General features: G+C 34.1%; 2 protein-coding genes across 4 annotated transcripts; both read right to left on the bottom strand.

Annotated features, from left to right (window-relative positions):
- Position 1: 1 nt before the first annotated feature.
- Positions 2-3,715, bottom strand: LOC143903292 (THAP domain-containing protein 11-like). Of its 3 annotated transcripts, none has more exons than XM_077416783.1 (4): positions 3,132-3,715; positions 2,908-3,015; positions 2,566-2,825; positions 2-2,439 (listed from the first exon to the last, which is right to left on the bottom strand). In XM_077416783.1, the coding sequence occupies exons 1-4, from the start codon at positions 3,143-3,145 to the stop codon at positions 2,300-2,302; spliced, it is 522 nt and encodes a 173-aa protein (XP_077272909.1). In that variant the 5' UTR covers positions 3,146-3,715; the 3' UTR covers positions 2-2,299. The 3 variants fall into 3 exon arrangements, with proteins under 3 accessions (XP_077272909.1, XP_077272911.1, XP_077272910.1); XM_077416785.1 differs by having other exon boundaries at positions 2,642-2,825; XM_077416784.1 differs by having other exon boundaries at positions 3,144-3,715.
- A 148-nt stretch (positions 3,716-3,863) lies between these two features.
- LOC143903291 (eEF1A lysine and N-terminal methyltransferase homolog) lies at positions 3,864-7,906 on the bottom strand. The gene is made up of 8 exons (XM_077416782.1): positions 7,578-7,906; positions 7,381-7,503; positions 7,051-7,267; positions 6,752-6,970; positions 5,366-5,622; positions 4,910-5,274; positions 4,623-4,804; positions 3,864-4,529 (listed from the first exon to the last, which is right to left on the bottom strand). Exons 1-8 carry the CDS (start codon positions 7,667-7,669, stop codon positions 3,981-3,983), a joined length of 2,004 nt encoding a protein of 667 aa, XP_077272908.1. The 5' UTR covers positions 7,670-7,906; the 3' UTR covers positions 3,864-3,980.
- Positions 7,907-14,390: the final 6,484 nt, after the last annotated feature.

The following is a 14,390-nucleotide window of genomic DNA, read 5'->3' as shown; positions in this document are numbered from 1 at the left end:
CACTTTCTTAAATTTTGGATAGTAAAATTATATTATTGTAATTGTTTAATCTTAAAATGTATTTATTTTTTAAAATACTTATATTATTTATAATATTTTTAGAAGAGGTCTAATATTAACTGTATCACTTCTCGTAAATAGGTAAAGTGAGTTAAATTGAATAGAATAGTCCTCTACTAATTATCTTAATAGTTATGAAAAAATTAATTAATTAAATTTTGCGAAGCAGCATACATTCGCGCGATTTAGCGACGGGTATTCCAATAATAAATATTCCTCGCTGTTGTTCTGTGTTTTGTTTAAAAAGATACAAGCAAGACTACATGATAAATACAAAATATCATCTTTTTATTTCTTATTACAGATATTATATTAGTCGATATAATAGCGAGGAATCTTTCTCTCTTCTTATTGGATGATGTCAACAGATTCTTTCGGTTTAGTATTAGCTTAATGCGTACACGTTTGATGCCAATTTCTTGAAATGCTTGATCTATTCTTGTTATCAAACTGCGAATACATTGCATGCAAAAGATTTTACATGGTCTTTTTATAACATTTCAAATACATATACGATATTCATATGATCGAGATATTTGTTGATATAAGTGTAAGACATACCATTATAATAATTAGTATTCAATTTCAGAAAATTATTATAAATATAGATAATTTTTTTGTTTGGTTTAATATGTACCAGAATGCCAAATGTCCACCATTATCCAACCATCTTCTGCAATATGCCTCACATATATGAAGACCGGGATTCTCTCGGTGTAAGCCATATTTTAATACCTTCTAAAAAATCTTTGTCACTAAACTTGTAAGTATTCACCGTTTATCGTAACTGTGAACTGTGACGCAATGCATTGAAATAATTGTGTCGACTTTCCGTAGATTGGGTTTTCTTGTGTCCAGCTTATGATAGGATCATAATGTCTGCGTGTGCGTACATTATTCAATTTAAAAAATCACGTAATATGTAATCTTTTTACGCTGAACGACTGGCTGAATCCCCTTGTGCGGACCAAAATTCATTGAGAGTTAGTGAGCTAAAGATGATACAATAAAAAAATTTATCGTCATTAACAGTAAAGAAAGATGCAATTCGGTTAAACAGGTGAAAATTAATGAAATAGAGAGGTGAACACATAATGTGAAGATGTAAAGAATTTAAAAGAAATGGGCTTATGTGTGTGTGTGTGTGTGGAATGGAAAGTAATAAAAAAAGAGGATATAAAAAACACGAGAAGATCCAAAACTGTCGTTAAGGAGTTACAGAATCCCGCTACAGAAATAAATGCGCGCATTTATCGATAAAAAAATACAAGCTTAAATAACGTCAAAACTAGGTAACAAAGTTTTCTTCCAGTGTTTCGATATCATCCCGAGCGTTATTATCCCGTTCATCGTACATAAAATTTATAACTGAATTTCTTCTTATATCTACTATAAAGATTTACTAAAAATATAAAACATAATCTATCGATATTCTGGGCTTACAAAATGAGAATGACTTAAAGAACTGTTAAATAAATCAATTACATTTTCATGAGCTTTTTCAAATAATATAGCAAGACCGTCGTGTAATAAAAAATGAGACTACTAAGTTCAGCTGATTACGTTGTTAATTGTAAGCCATTGATATTCCAGCAAACACCAAGTAACATACAACTTACATGAAATGTTACAATTTCCTACACAACACATGTGTTATATGCATTTACATTGTTGTACAGGAAATTGTAATTTGCATGTAAGTTGCATGTTACTTGGTGTTTGCTAGGATGCTGTTCTAGGTACATAATATACATACAGAGCGTACGATTTCTATTTTGCGCATAATCGAGTCTAATTCCTCATCACAAATAGGATGATTCCTTGATAATTATTATAAGAGTGACAAATTTTAAACATAACAGGCCGAATATATGTCGGAAACTAATTAAAATATCGAGGTCCGGTATTTTTCAGGTTGTGTTGAATCGATGGAGAGTTCTTGTACTTGGTAAATGAAAATGTTTTGATAAAATATCATAGGTTTTATGCCCACTCGCGTATAGATTTGAACAAAATTTTTTAAATTCTGAAGAATATAATTTTTTCCTACCCTCTGGTGAGTTTTGACTGAGGTATAATTGTACTTTCACAAAATTTGCAATAGATGGTGGGAAAAGTAGATCCGTTGCCTCACAATATTCCTTTATGAAGAGCTTATCAATATTCCTCATACTATTAGCTTTCTGTTGTTGTTCCTCAACTCTTCGTAGTTTCCTTTGTAATGAACGAATTTTCTTTTTCAGTATTTTTTCCCTCGGTGTAAATTGTGCAATAATATACCACTTGTTTGTATTGTTTTATCTTGTTTAACAGGTGGTTCTTCAGTTTGTACTATCAGCTCCTTTTGACGTTCTTTATCCATACTCTTTACATCTTTATCTAAAATTTCATAATTATCAATTAGATATTTAATAACAACATACAGTTTTTAGTATTGACAAAGAATACTTGAAAGAAAAGTTGAAAAAAATAAAAAAGTTTTAAAATTATTGAAATTCGGCTTACTATTATATTGAGAATATATGTGATCCTCTAAAACGAATAATGGTTTATATGGTTTATATTCTATTCGATTATTTACTATTTTTGGTTCTTCTATTTCTACATCTATTGGCTTTGGCACTGCATGTGGTTGGAGACGATTCTTCAAATGGTTTAAAAATATCCTGGACTCAAAATGATTTCCACAAACTCGGTACGATGTATGTAACTTTTCCATTGGAACTTTAAATGTACGCCCGCAATTTTTTAACCACAGTTTACACCTGAAATAGTGAAATATATTTAACGAGTTTTTGGAGATTTTATAAATTAAAATGTATAATTAATAAGAATGATTATTTTTACCTTTCTGTATCTTTCGGGAAACGAAAAAAACTAAGCCCAGGTACTCGTCCTGAAATATTGGGGCATTTACTCATGGCACAACTGTACCCACCTCTATTCATCTTGTTGCTATTGTGTAACAGATTATTTTATTTTAATTTTTATTACAGATTTTGTTAGTATATACACATACACATACCACATGTATGTACAAAAATATATGTATACACAAAATATTTACTAACCTGCTTACATACATGCACACTGTCGTGGTTAGCTTCGATTCCAAGACCGATCAGCTGTGCAAGTAATTGTTGTATGTACATGCGATATTTGTAGTTCTGACAAACGCGGTTTTATTTTTCACAATTCTGCTTATTTAGATTCCACGTGAGCCTTTCCAAATTCCCACAAATCATAGAACGATTACGTATCGAAATGTGTGATATACTGTGGTATATAGTATAATATATGATACCAACACATAAGATAATTTAATATGAAATTAGAATAAAATTTGTATTATTTTTATGTATCCATCAGAAACTGCTAGTAATAAGACTCGCAACCATACTTATATAGTAATTCTAAAAAATAAATATTAATTTTTACAATTGTTGTTACTTTCCAAAAGTCAAATTGTTGCCCACTTGTTTAAATAATTTTTATGTTAAATGTTAAATGGAAAGAGCTAGATAGACGGCATCTTTTCCGCTAGCAAATTGCGTGGTTACCAAGTTTACGTGAAAAGTTTCACACTTCCGCACTTTCCGCAGTTACATGTTCGCCTAGTTCACGTAAAATTTTTTACTTTTTACGCTTCCACCGAATCCACCCTAGAGGAAAAATACGAACGATATCCAAATATGTGTAACAAAATTTACCTTTTCATTACAGGCTTCGTTACCTTTTCATTTGATTACACCTTATATTATTAGATTGTGAATTTTTATGCACACATATGTGACACATACAAATATATTTTTTAATATTATAAAAAATATTTACATTGATAAATGCACAATGCACATTAATGAGATGTTTTGGAATATATATATATGTTAAATCACGATAAATACATTTGTACAAAGCGATTAGGATTCCACAGATAAACTTTCTAAAAATGTAGAGACATCAAATGATTCCTTGAAAGAGGATAATTTTCTTGCGGTCGCTTGCTTGTTCAAGTCAACGACGGCGAGTCTAAGTCTGTTTTTCAATTCTTTCGGGTTGTGTTTTTCGACAAAACACATAACGATTTCGTTTATTTCATCTTGAATAGCATGGCAAGTGACCGACTGGAATACCGATTTCAGATCATCCTTGGCTTTCTCTTTCAAATTTTTATCTCTACTGACTAAATTCAAGATAAAAAGACCGTTCTTCGTTAAACACGCCGCGACTGCTTTCAGTACTGACATTTCGAGAAATTGTTTCGGCGGACAACTCATTCCAATAGTAGTGTCTTTGCTATCAATATCAAAAAGTATCGCCTTATACTTCGTCTCGGATGCTGCAACGTTTTTAATATATCGAATTCCATCCGCGATCTCCACTTTCATTCGCTCATCAAGAACGAGATTGAAGTATTCGGTAGCCACCTTTAGCATTGCACTGTCAATTTCGACTGCAGTAATTTTTAACTGAAAAACAATTTCGATTTATATTAGAAAAAAGATTTAGGTATGTAATGTTCGACGACACAGTAATAATGAATGTTATCTGAAGATACATACTTTGGGAAAACATTGATGTAAGAACATGCAAAGACCACCACCTCCAAGTCCTACAATCATAATTTCTTCCTGTTCCTTCGTATCAATTACCGCATTTACGCCAGCGCTCATATGTATATGATGTTCACAAGCTAAGAATCCGGGATCGGCAATTTTCTTCGTTTTGCCACGTCTAGATTTTGCTAAAAATAATTGTCATCACAATTATATAGATATTTATCAGTCGCAATTGCGTGCAATCATTGTGTCATTATCATAGAATTTCCAAATTTATTACAAGTTAGTACCTTCCTTCAGTCTGGCTTCACTCTGAATGACATATGGATTGTTCAAGAACAAGAGTCGCCTGAACTCGTGGCCATCCTTCTCCACTTCTTCGATAACAAACGGCCCGCTGATATCGCTCTTTCCTTCGTAGCAAACGTTTCGAACGCCAACATCAGAACCCAAAGACAAGAAGGGAATATCATTCTTGCCGCACAAGCCAGCCGGTGCTAAATTCCGAACGCAATCTTCTAACTCTGCTTTCACAGTATCCCAACTTTCAAATTTGTGTTCTCTGCATAAGGTGACAATGGCGAGTCTATCTCGCTGCGCGCTTTTCAGAACCTGTTGTCGTCCTTCTTTTGTACTGAACAACCAATCCGTTTCTCTGTTAAATCGAAAAATAATGAAGCATATAGTCTTGTCATTTGTAGCAACTTGGTAGCAAGTTTCTATTTAACTATAGAAATCGAACGTACTTTCCTTGCGGGACAATGAAAGCCGCGTATGTCCTTGTCCGTGTGCGCGGTTGATCGAGAACGTAGACGGTGTATCGTGGATGCTTATCGCCCGGACGATGTAAATCCAACGATACTTCTCCCACATCGGCGACGCTTCTCTTATAAAGACTATTGCACACCAATGCCGATTGTTGTACAGACAATATTACGGATACAATGTCATCCGTCGTAGACACTCGCTCAGGTGGACCATCGACCAGAGCTATCTCGAGAACCTATTGGGATTACAATCTAAAAAATAAGTTTCGACAAACTTGCTTACCCGGCTAAGTCTTAAAGGCCTGAACACAATATACGAATGCACAGATAATAGGAACAGGAAATGAGACAGGCAGTAGAACCCCATTTTAACTTAATGTGTATTAACCCGAAAACTGTGTATCAAACTGTGCCAATAGAATATGAAATAGGCAATAGAAACAAAATTTTCCGACGCGTTGGATTTCTATTCTCTGTTGCCTGTATCTGAACAATCACAGTAATTCAGTTTTATTATAAGTTGAAATGTGGTTATTATAGGCTTAACAGAGAAGCGTACTAAGAGCAAAAATATATACGTATAATCTGTTGTGGCGATTGTGGCAGAGAAATGTACAATGATTTAATAAACCTGAACGAGAGTCAGAGGTTCAAGTTCAAATCCGACCAAAAATTGTCAGTTTTTATTCAATCGCCACCTCTGGGAAGGTGATGGCACCTAGAGTATATTGCCACATGAACCTCTCTGTATTTAAAGAGGAAACTGGTCTCCAACCTCAGGTTGGGAGTTGGACAGTGGCTGTTGTGGGAGTTGGGCAAAAAAGTCAGACTAAATTTTATTCTCCAATATTGTCCTTTAATTTTTCAGAAATTCGAGATTTATGAAACATAGGGCTTGTTCGAAGCCTAGCAACAGTATGGAAGAAATCCAAGATTGACGATAAATTTTAAAACTGTATTAGAGAATAAAATTGACTGCCTGACTTTTTGCCCATTTCCTCTTTAAAAACAGAGTAATTCACGTGACAATATATTTTCAGTAGATTACCTTCCGAAAGGTGGTGATCGAATAAAAACTGACAATTTTTCGTCAGAATAACCACATTTCATTTTATAATAAAACTGAATTACTGATTGTGTTCAGATACAGGCAACAGAGAATAGAAATTCAACGTGTCGAAAATTCTGTTCCTATTGCTTATTTCATATTCCATTGCATTAATACACAGTTTTTGGTGAGTTGAAATGAGATTATTTCTGTTGCCTGTTTTATTCCCTGTTTCCATTGCCTGTATCTTTGTATTGTGTTCAGGCTTTAAGATTACAAGGCTGCAAGAATTCTAGTCATCTTTTGCCGCAACGTACAGTCTGGGATAACTTGGTGAATTTTGTAGCAACAATCACGAAGACTGGAACTGAACTGCCTTCCTCCACACGTGCTTTCGACTCGGCCTCGTGGCATCGTACTATGCGGAACATAAAACCCGAAGCAGGAAAGTACGACAAAAGCTTACGCAGAATGTGCTCTTGTAGCAATGATATGCAAATGTACCTGCCTCCATTCCGTAACACTCGTGTGATTTCCTAAAATAAATTGTAGCCAATTCTATAGTTTATTGAAAAGGAAACTTTTATAGTGACTTTTCTAGTAATCAGAAACTCACCTTGAAATATCTATCAATTATAGATATCGTTGTCTCTTTGGTATCTGGCATTAGAGCATCCAGCGTACCTTTGTCGAGAACCACGCTAAATTTCTCATCGGGATATGTCATTTGCGTGGCATCCATATGTTCATATATCAGATCCGGTCTCGTGCCATTATTTATATCGCGCATTTGTTTTATGACAATATGCGATATATCGATATTAATGATATTTCTGTAAGTTCAACCTTGAGATTTATTTTTCCATAAGAATGCCGACTGTACGTTAGAAACTTAGCAAGCTATCTATCATAATAGCTCGTTGTGAAAGATATATACAAGTTATACCTGTAGCCAACGTCGTACAAAGACATGCTTAACGTAGAATTTCCACAACCAACGATCAGAATATCATCCTTTATTTTGATATATTTCACAAGTATTTCGCACAATTCTGGATATTCACCGTACCTGAAGTCAGACAGAATAGTGAACAGCAAGTTGTATACAAAAAAAAAATGTTAACATAACTGTAGAATTTTTACCATTCGAACGTTTTCTTGCCACGCTTTTTAAAGAACGTGTTCCAGTATTCCGCGTGACTGAATTCCTCGTGCGTTTTCGGGAGGAGATTCATATTTTATAATATTCGTGAGACAAACACACAGGACAGGCTAGTTGGTTATTTTCTAACAGACTCGATTTTAATGTTGCCTGTGAAAGAAAACTTGCTACGATATAAACCGTAAAATAAACTTGTAAACTCTGCTACACAAATTTAATATCATATCGTGTATATTTTTCCGTAAAGTTTTCGGCTTTTTAGAAAAAGAACAGTACACACGTGTATGTATACAACTTTTCAATCATGAAGAGCGACATTTGCGAGCACAAGGTATGCAACAGAATTGCTGGAACTACGTATTACCACAGTCTCGTCGGATAATATAGTAATTTATGTTTTCTGCTGAAAGTAAATTACTAACTAACAATAAGTAATAAACATTTTTGTTCACGAATTGCTCGCATGATATCGTAGTATTTATATTTTTGCTAGTACTTTCTAAAATATTTTTTGTATTAATTTATTAATTTAGACTATTAATTTAGTAGAGGCTTTTTTGTATCAAAAATTAATTTTTTATAGGAAGCATAGCGTTACCATTGTTTATCGGCGAGTTTGCAAACAAGTTTGTACTAACAAAGCTGGTCAGATGGCTCTGCCAATGCCGTTTTTTTCAATAAAAAGAAGAATTAAGAAGAACATGAGCTGAAAATACTTGACAAATCGATATGTTAATTGTAGTATTTACATAATTTATTATAATAATCATATTATATAGTGTCGTTTATAAAAAAAGAAATAATAAACTTCTGATTTTCGGAATTAAAACACTTGAAGTTATTGTTTGTTTTATCTTGTACCTAATTCTATGTATGTTACGTACTGTTAATTATACATTGCCAATTTTCAAGAATTTGTATTTTTGCGATCCAAACTTAAAATTCTAGGAATATTAATTTAGAATTCGATATCGTGTTTCTTGAAATTTTAAACAGTGCGACCTAGCTCCTTCCAATTACCTATATTTTCCTGTCGATTTTTAAGATTTTTTAATTTTTATTTCGTGATTTGAAATCTCTAATTCTTGGAACTGCAATTCTTGGAAATCCTGGAAAATTCGTAGAATTTTATATAATGTAACTTTCTTACCGATTATATTCTCTTCGATACTTTGCTGCGGTCCACTTGACGCTACAAATGCCTCGAAGCATTCCTCTTCTCGATCTTTTCTTTGAATGAAGAAACTGAAGAAAGAAGCAGAAGAAGGAACGCTTCATAGCATTTGTAGCGTCAAGTGGACTGCATCAGCCAATTATTAATTTTCGAGATTGATTTTTGTGACTTAAAATCCCGAATTTTTTAAATTGTAATTCTTGGAAATTGGGAAAATCACTGAAATTTTACATAGTGCAATTCTTCTTTTAACTTATTTTGTTTATCTGGTATTTTTTAAATTTTTGGATCAAATTTATCCAACTTGAAGTTCTAATTATGATACATACATACATAGATTTTCTGCCTAGAATCCTCTACTTTGAAATTTGATACGAAATAATAATCATCAAAAGCTGTACGTGAGCTTGGTTATTCACATATTATTCACATATTATTACAAATAATTACATGTAATTTTCATATTATTACAAATATATTATTGATTCACAATCGTGTTATATACAACACGAAAAAAGAAATGTATATTTCGTCGAGGTATTATAGATGAAGTAGGAATAAAACGTCTATCGACTTTGAGAAAGATAGATATCAAGAACTGGCGTCAGCTTACCGAGACATCATAACGCTTAGCCTGCGTTCGGAAACGTCACCCGGGTACACACGCCGGGTATACTCCCTTCTCCTCTTCTAACTCGCTGAGATAAAAAGAGAAGGGAGTATACTCATGTGCACTCGGGTGACGTTTCCGAACGCAGCCTTACTCGCCAACTATTTAGGTGACGAATTTCGAAGTTTTTACGCTCGGTGAATTCAGAGGGGTTCAATTGGCACGTGCCTGTGAAGGAAATACCGCAAGGTTGCGTCCAGCAAGCGGACTTGAACGGACTTTCGGCAGGAACGCAGAAAGGGGGCACCTTGCGCCAGCTGTTCGACGTTCTTTTAGCCTGGAAAAGCCCGAGTCATCAGGCTTTGCTGTTTCTCTCTTCTTTGTCTCTTTATTTGATTAAAGATACAGCGCATCCCTATCATACATATAGCGTATATCGTTCTCCATCAGAAATGCGAAAACGTTATGCAAAAATGCTCTTCTTCCAACACGAGCATGATCGTAAATATCTCGAGGAACTTTCCTAATCAAAAAGAATTATACAAAGAAACATATGACATAATAATTAATACAAATAACCTTTGTTTCTATTAACGTAATAAATCTTGGAGAATGCATGTCCTCGCATATGTACATTTTGGCACAAACGCAGGAACAGTCGTTTTATTACAAATCACAGGAATCAACGTTTTTGTAAAAATTTTATCCTGCTTCCTTTTTTATCTTTTGTATTTATTTATTACTTTTAAATTTGTTCTTTTGTTATAATTTTATAGTGTTTTATACAAATATATATATGTATATATATATATATATATAATATTTAAAAAAAAATATATATATACATATATATATATATATTTATAATTTTTTTAATTAAGGTAATTTTTTAATGTTTTTTTTTATGAACGCTCTAAACTTTATCTGCATTCTGCGATGCAAATCAGTATTCAGTATCACAAACAGACGATGTGGCCAGTCGTGTCTTCGGCAATATTTACCCAGGATATATTTTTCAGGAATAAAATTATAATTTTACGCGTCGTTTTTCCCTGAAGATCATTAATTTATGGTTTATGCGGTTTATCGATCGGTTTTTTGCCGATGGCCAATTTATTGCTTCATTCCAATGATGCTTATCGGAGTGAGTTGTCAGCGTAATTTTAAATTTGCGATGCGTCGTACCGCTACATGCATGGGTTTGAGTCTTAAGCTTACATTATTGCAGTTTTCGTGGCTAAACGCGGTACCCTCCGGCGGTTTATAATCCACGGTATGAAGTGAAAGAAGGCCGCCACGCGATCATCAGGGAGCGTACCCGTCACACACATTGTATCTGTTCTTTCTTTTAAAAATCGATCTCGTATTCTTTATATATCTTCTTGTATAAATCTTTAATTTTTAATTATCGATTTTTAGGTTGTTTGTTTCAATTATTTTCGTTATAGTTTTTATATAAAAAATATCGAGACGCCTAAATTTAATGAAAACTTTGGAGAAATTATCAAGAAAACAGCTTACATCAAAAATTAAAAACAAAAATAATTTTATTATTGTTATATACTTAAAGTTGAAAAATACCAATATGATATTTTTATACCACTTTCAATATACTTGCTTTAAACAATGTGAACTGTATTTACATCGTAAAAAATGCTTAATTCCTCTATATTTTGAAGCTCAAAACAATAGAAATGTTTTAATTACATTGCGATAAAATATAGACTTATTTCTAATTAAAGACACGAGATAATAATGGAGGAATTGTCCGATGTGCACAAAACGTATTTACGGGGTGCATGAGTACAACACAATGCAGACTATTCTTTATCGATCCGGGTAGCACGTGCCCGGCCATAAGCGGGTGCAAATGAGTGGGCATAAAAATAAGTGTCGTGCAGAGAACGGAGTCTTACTAACGTTACCCTTTTTCTTTCTCTCCACCGAAGGTCTTCCTTTCTCTTGAGACGCGGTTAAATAGGGAGACAGCTGAAGATATTCGTGCATCATGCGCGCATATCGAATCATACGTGCACATTGCGCGCACATGGATTTATATATGTGCAAATAAGCACATTGCGAGCTTCCATAAATTGTTAAGCGATTATTAAAATATTTTTAATAAATTTTTTTTTAAGCATATTTACATAATATTCCAAGATTGTCTTCACAAATCAACTCATGAACGTCTCTCAATCATATGTATTTATCTGGTTTGTTAAGATTTTTGTAGCGCTTAGAGTTTTAATTTGTAGATCCAGCTAGGGAAGCTGCAGATTGATGGATTTACCGCAATTTTGAAAACGTTATAGATGTATAGATGCAACGACATACGCGTCGTTTGCGGGTCGAAGACGAAGAATACCATGCGTTTAAACCGGATCGGGTAAGCGCGGATTATTTATTATCATACACTTGGCCCAGTTTTTTAGGCGCGCACGTCGAGGGTTGCCTCCGCAATTTCCAGACGACGACGATCTCTCATCGCGGTGTGCACGCACGTACGCACACGTCATGTATGTGCGTAACAGGTACACGCGTACCGTCCATCGCGGATGCAACCTGCGCGGACGAAGGGCACCGCCGGTTTTCCTCGCCGCTGCGTATATCTGATCAGCCGGCGGAAGTGGGTGACGCGAACTCGCGCGGCACGAGCTTCACGAAACTGGGTCTCGCGGAGTCATTGGGGTAACGCGAGTGCGTTTGAAATGAAACCGGTTTAATGGCGCTCAAGAATCGGTTTTATTAATCATTTGCAGAGCGACTGGGCTCAGAAATTTATCGAAATTTTACAAGATCTTAATTTTCCGAAGGTCGGAATTTCGATGAGATTTTTATCCCTTTAGGTCGTGCCGCTAGTTGTAGAGAAGAAACATTTAACCTAAGATGAAGAGCTAATGCAAGAAGTAAATATAGAAAATGGGTTGCAGTTAAGGGAATAATACGACGTAGTGTTATTGTGCGACGTTATATTCGTATTTCTTGCGAACAAAGAAATCTGTTCAAGAAATGTGCAAACTTTAATCCGGATTTTTACATTAATAAACTTATTATAATTGTGGACTAATCTTCTTCGAAATAATCCCTTCGCGACTCGACATGCACTTGTTTCAATGTTATCTTTATTACTCCAAAGCCCCTTTCAGAAATCATTTACTGAGGAAATTAATTACAAATATAATTATAAATATCTCGTAAATTATTTTACGCGTTATCGAAGTGTAAAATATCAATTATCGAATCAAAATGATCGCCACATTAAATTATTCGGCTCATTTTCGGACCTGCAGTACTTTTTATATAATATTAATTATACTTTATACACTTGCAATACGAATTTAATTTGGCCGGAAGAAAGTTGTGCATGTGTAAATTTTTATGTGAATTTTTGAGGAATTATTTTAGTGAAAAAAAAAGTGTGTTATAAATCGAATAATTGCTTATATCTCAGCTCTATATATACATGTGCTCGTTTGTATATGAAGATTATGCATACATTGCTCGTGAATTCAATACCCACATTTTAAAGTTTTTTCCTCTTCTTGCCACTTGCTCATTGCGTTTAATACCAAATAAACCTTTTCCCGCTTAATTAGCCGAGGGATATTAACCGAGCCAAAGTCTTTTTATGCTCGGGATAATTTTACGCGCCAATCCGACTGCGCGGGTGCATGTAAAAAGGCAGCGCGACGGTCAGATTCATCCAATAACAATCGCGCGATCATGTATTTCATATTAAACTCTTTCAATTTAATATCTCAGAAGGCTCGTTAAATTTTAGCAAAAACGATTGGCGAACTGGACTGTGTCACACAAATGTATTTCAAATTTAGAATTGTCTCGCGTCGACTTAATACACGACAAAAATTTATGTCTTCAATAGTCTACATTTTAGAAATAATATTATAATTATCATACAGGCGTTAATTCAGGATTGATATTAAATTTGCATATTTGAGAAGAGATCATTATCTTTGTACGTATAACGATAACAATCTATTGTTGTATTTATTATATTAGTTATACGTCAAAATATATTAGAGTTTATGGTAAAGAATTTAATGTGCGTTGTCGAGTTATGATAACTTGATATACTATTGGCAGCAGTAAGTTGGAAGCGAATTTTATTTAGATCAAGCACGCACTTTGGGTATCAATGCGTGCGAATTTCGTTCAAGTTTCCATATGGGGATTTTTAAGCGCATCGCGTCGGTCCATTTTTCGGGCTCGACGAAACGGTAATGCCGAAGATTATATATTAAAGGAGATTGCTGCCGCCGCGCCGCCTTCTCCGATCGTAAAGTGCATAAAGGTTCGAGAGTATGTTATTATGATTTCCGAACTTCTCTTCTTGGCAGCCGAAAGATTTCTCGACACTTGGATACTTCCGTAACCACAGCAACAATTCCATTAAATAATATTCTTATTTTAACGAGATTAATTGGCTTCTCGACATGCGTACTACCAAACTTTAATAATATTGAAATGAATTTTACACAATAATTATCAGGCGATTAAATTACAAGCGTTATTACGTTGAAAATGATAATAATGCATTTTGCAAATATAAAATTATGTTGAACGAAAAATAGACAATTTTTTTATTCAAACCAAACAATAACGGCTTTTTTGTCAAGTAAACAACTGCTCTATGTTACGTAATATTAAATTAGATGCAAATCAATTAAACTTGTAATATTTATTATTGTATTATTACGAAGGAACATATGCATTCGCACGGTACATAGCCGCGATAAATGCAGGTGGTTCTTTTGCAGTACCACCTGTGCAGTACGTATTCGTACATATTTTTCCGTTGCGGTCCCGCAGAAAGTGCCTTTAAACGAACACTATGAGTCTCATCGGCAACAATTCGTATTTTATAGTTGTAACATTCGATGGCTGCCTTCTGCGAGTATATAACGTCACTCTCACACGAAAGTCAAACAAGACAGATTATCTTACATTTAAATAGGACACGTAAGTCCGTTTGGTTCATTATTGAGAATT

Source organism: Temnothorax americanus, unplaced genomic scaffold (assembly GCF_048541705.1).
Source record: "Temnothorax americanus isolate GAGA-0224 unplaced genomic scaffold, ASM4854170v1 Scaffold45, whole genome shotgun sequence".
Lineage (NCBI taxonomy): Eukaryota > Metazoa > Arthropoda > Insecta > Hymenoptera > Formicidae > Temnothorax > Temnothorax americanus.
Note: the sequence above shows the minus strand (reverse complement) of the source record. Positions and strands in the feature narration are given on the sequence as shown.

Excerpts from the sequence above, each read along its gene's own strand:
- LOC143903292 (XM_077416783.1), bottom strand. Across the intron at positions 2,826-2,907 it reads TTCCCGAAAGATACAGAAAG|GTGTAAACTGTGGTTAAAAA; the intron begins GTAAAAATAATC and ends TCACTATTTCAG. Across the intron at positions 2,440-2,565 it reads CATATATTCTCAATATAATA|ATAAAGATGTAAAGAGTATG; the intron begins GTAAGCCGAATT and ends ATGAAATTTTAG.
- LOC143903291 (XM_077416782.1), bottom strand. The coding sequence starts at position 7,669 with ATGAATCTCCTCCCGAAAACGCACGAGGAATTCAGTCACGCGGAATAC. Across the intron at positions 6,971-7,050 it reads TAATTGATAGATATTTCAAG|GAAATCACACGAGTGTTACG; the intron begins GTGAGTTTCTGA and ends AATTTATTTTAG. Across the intron at positions 5,623-6,751 it reads TCACCAAGTTATCCCAGACT|GTTCTCGAGATAGCTCTGGT; the intron begins GTACGTTGCGGC and ends TAATCCCAATAG.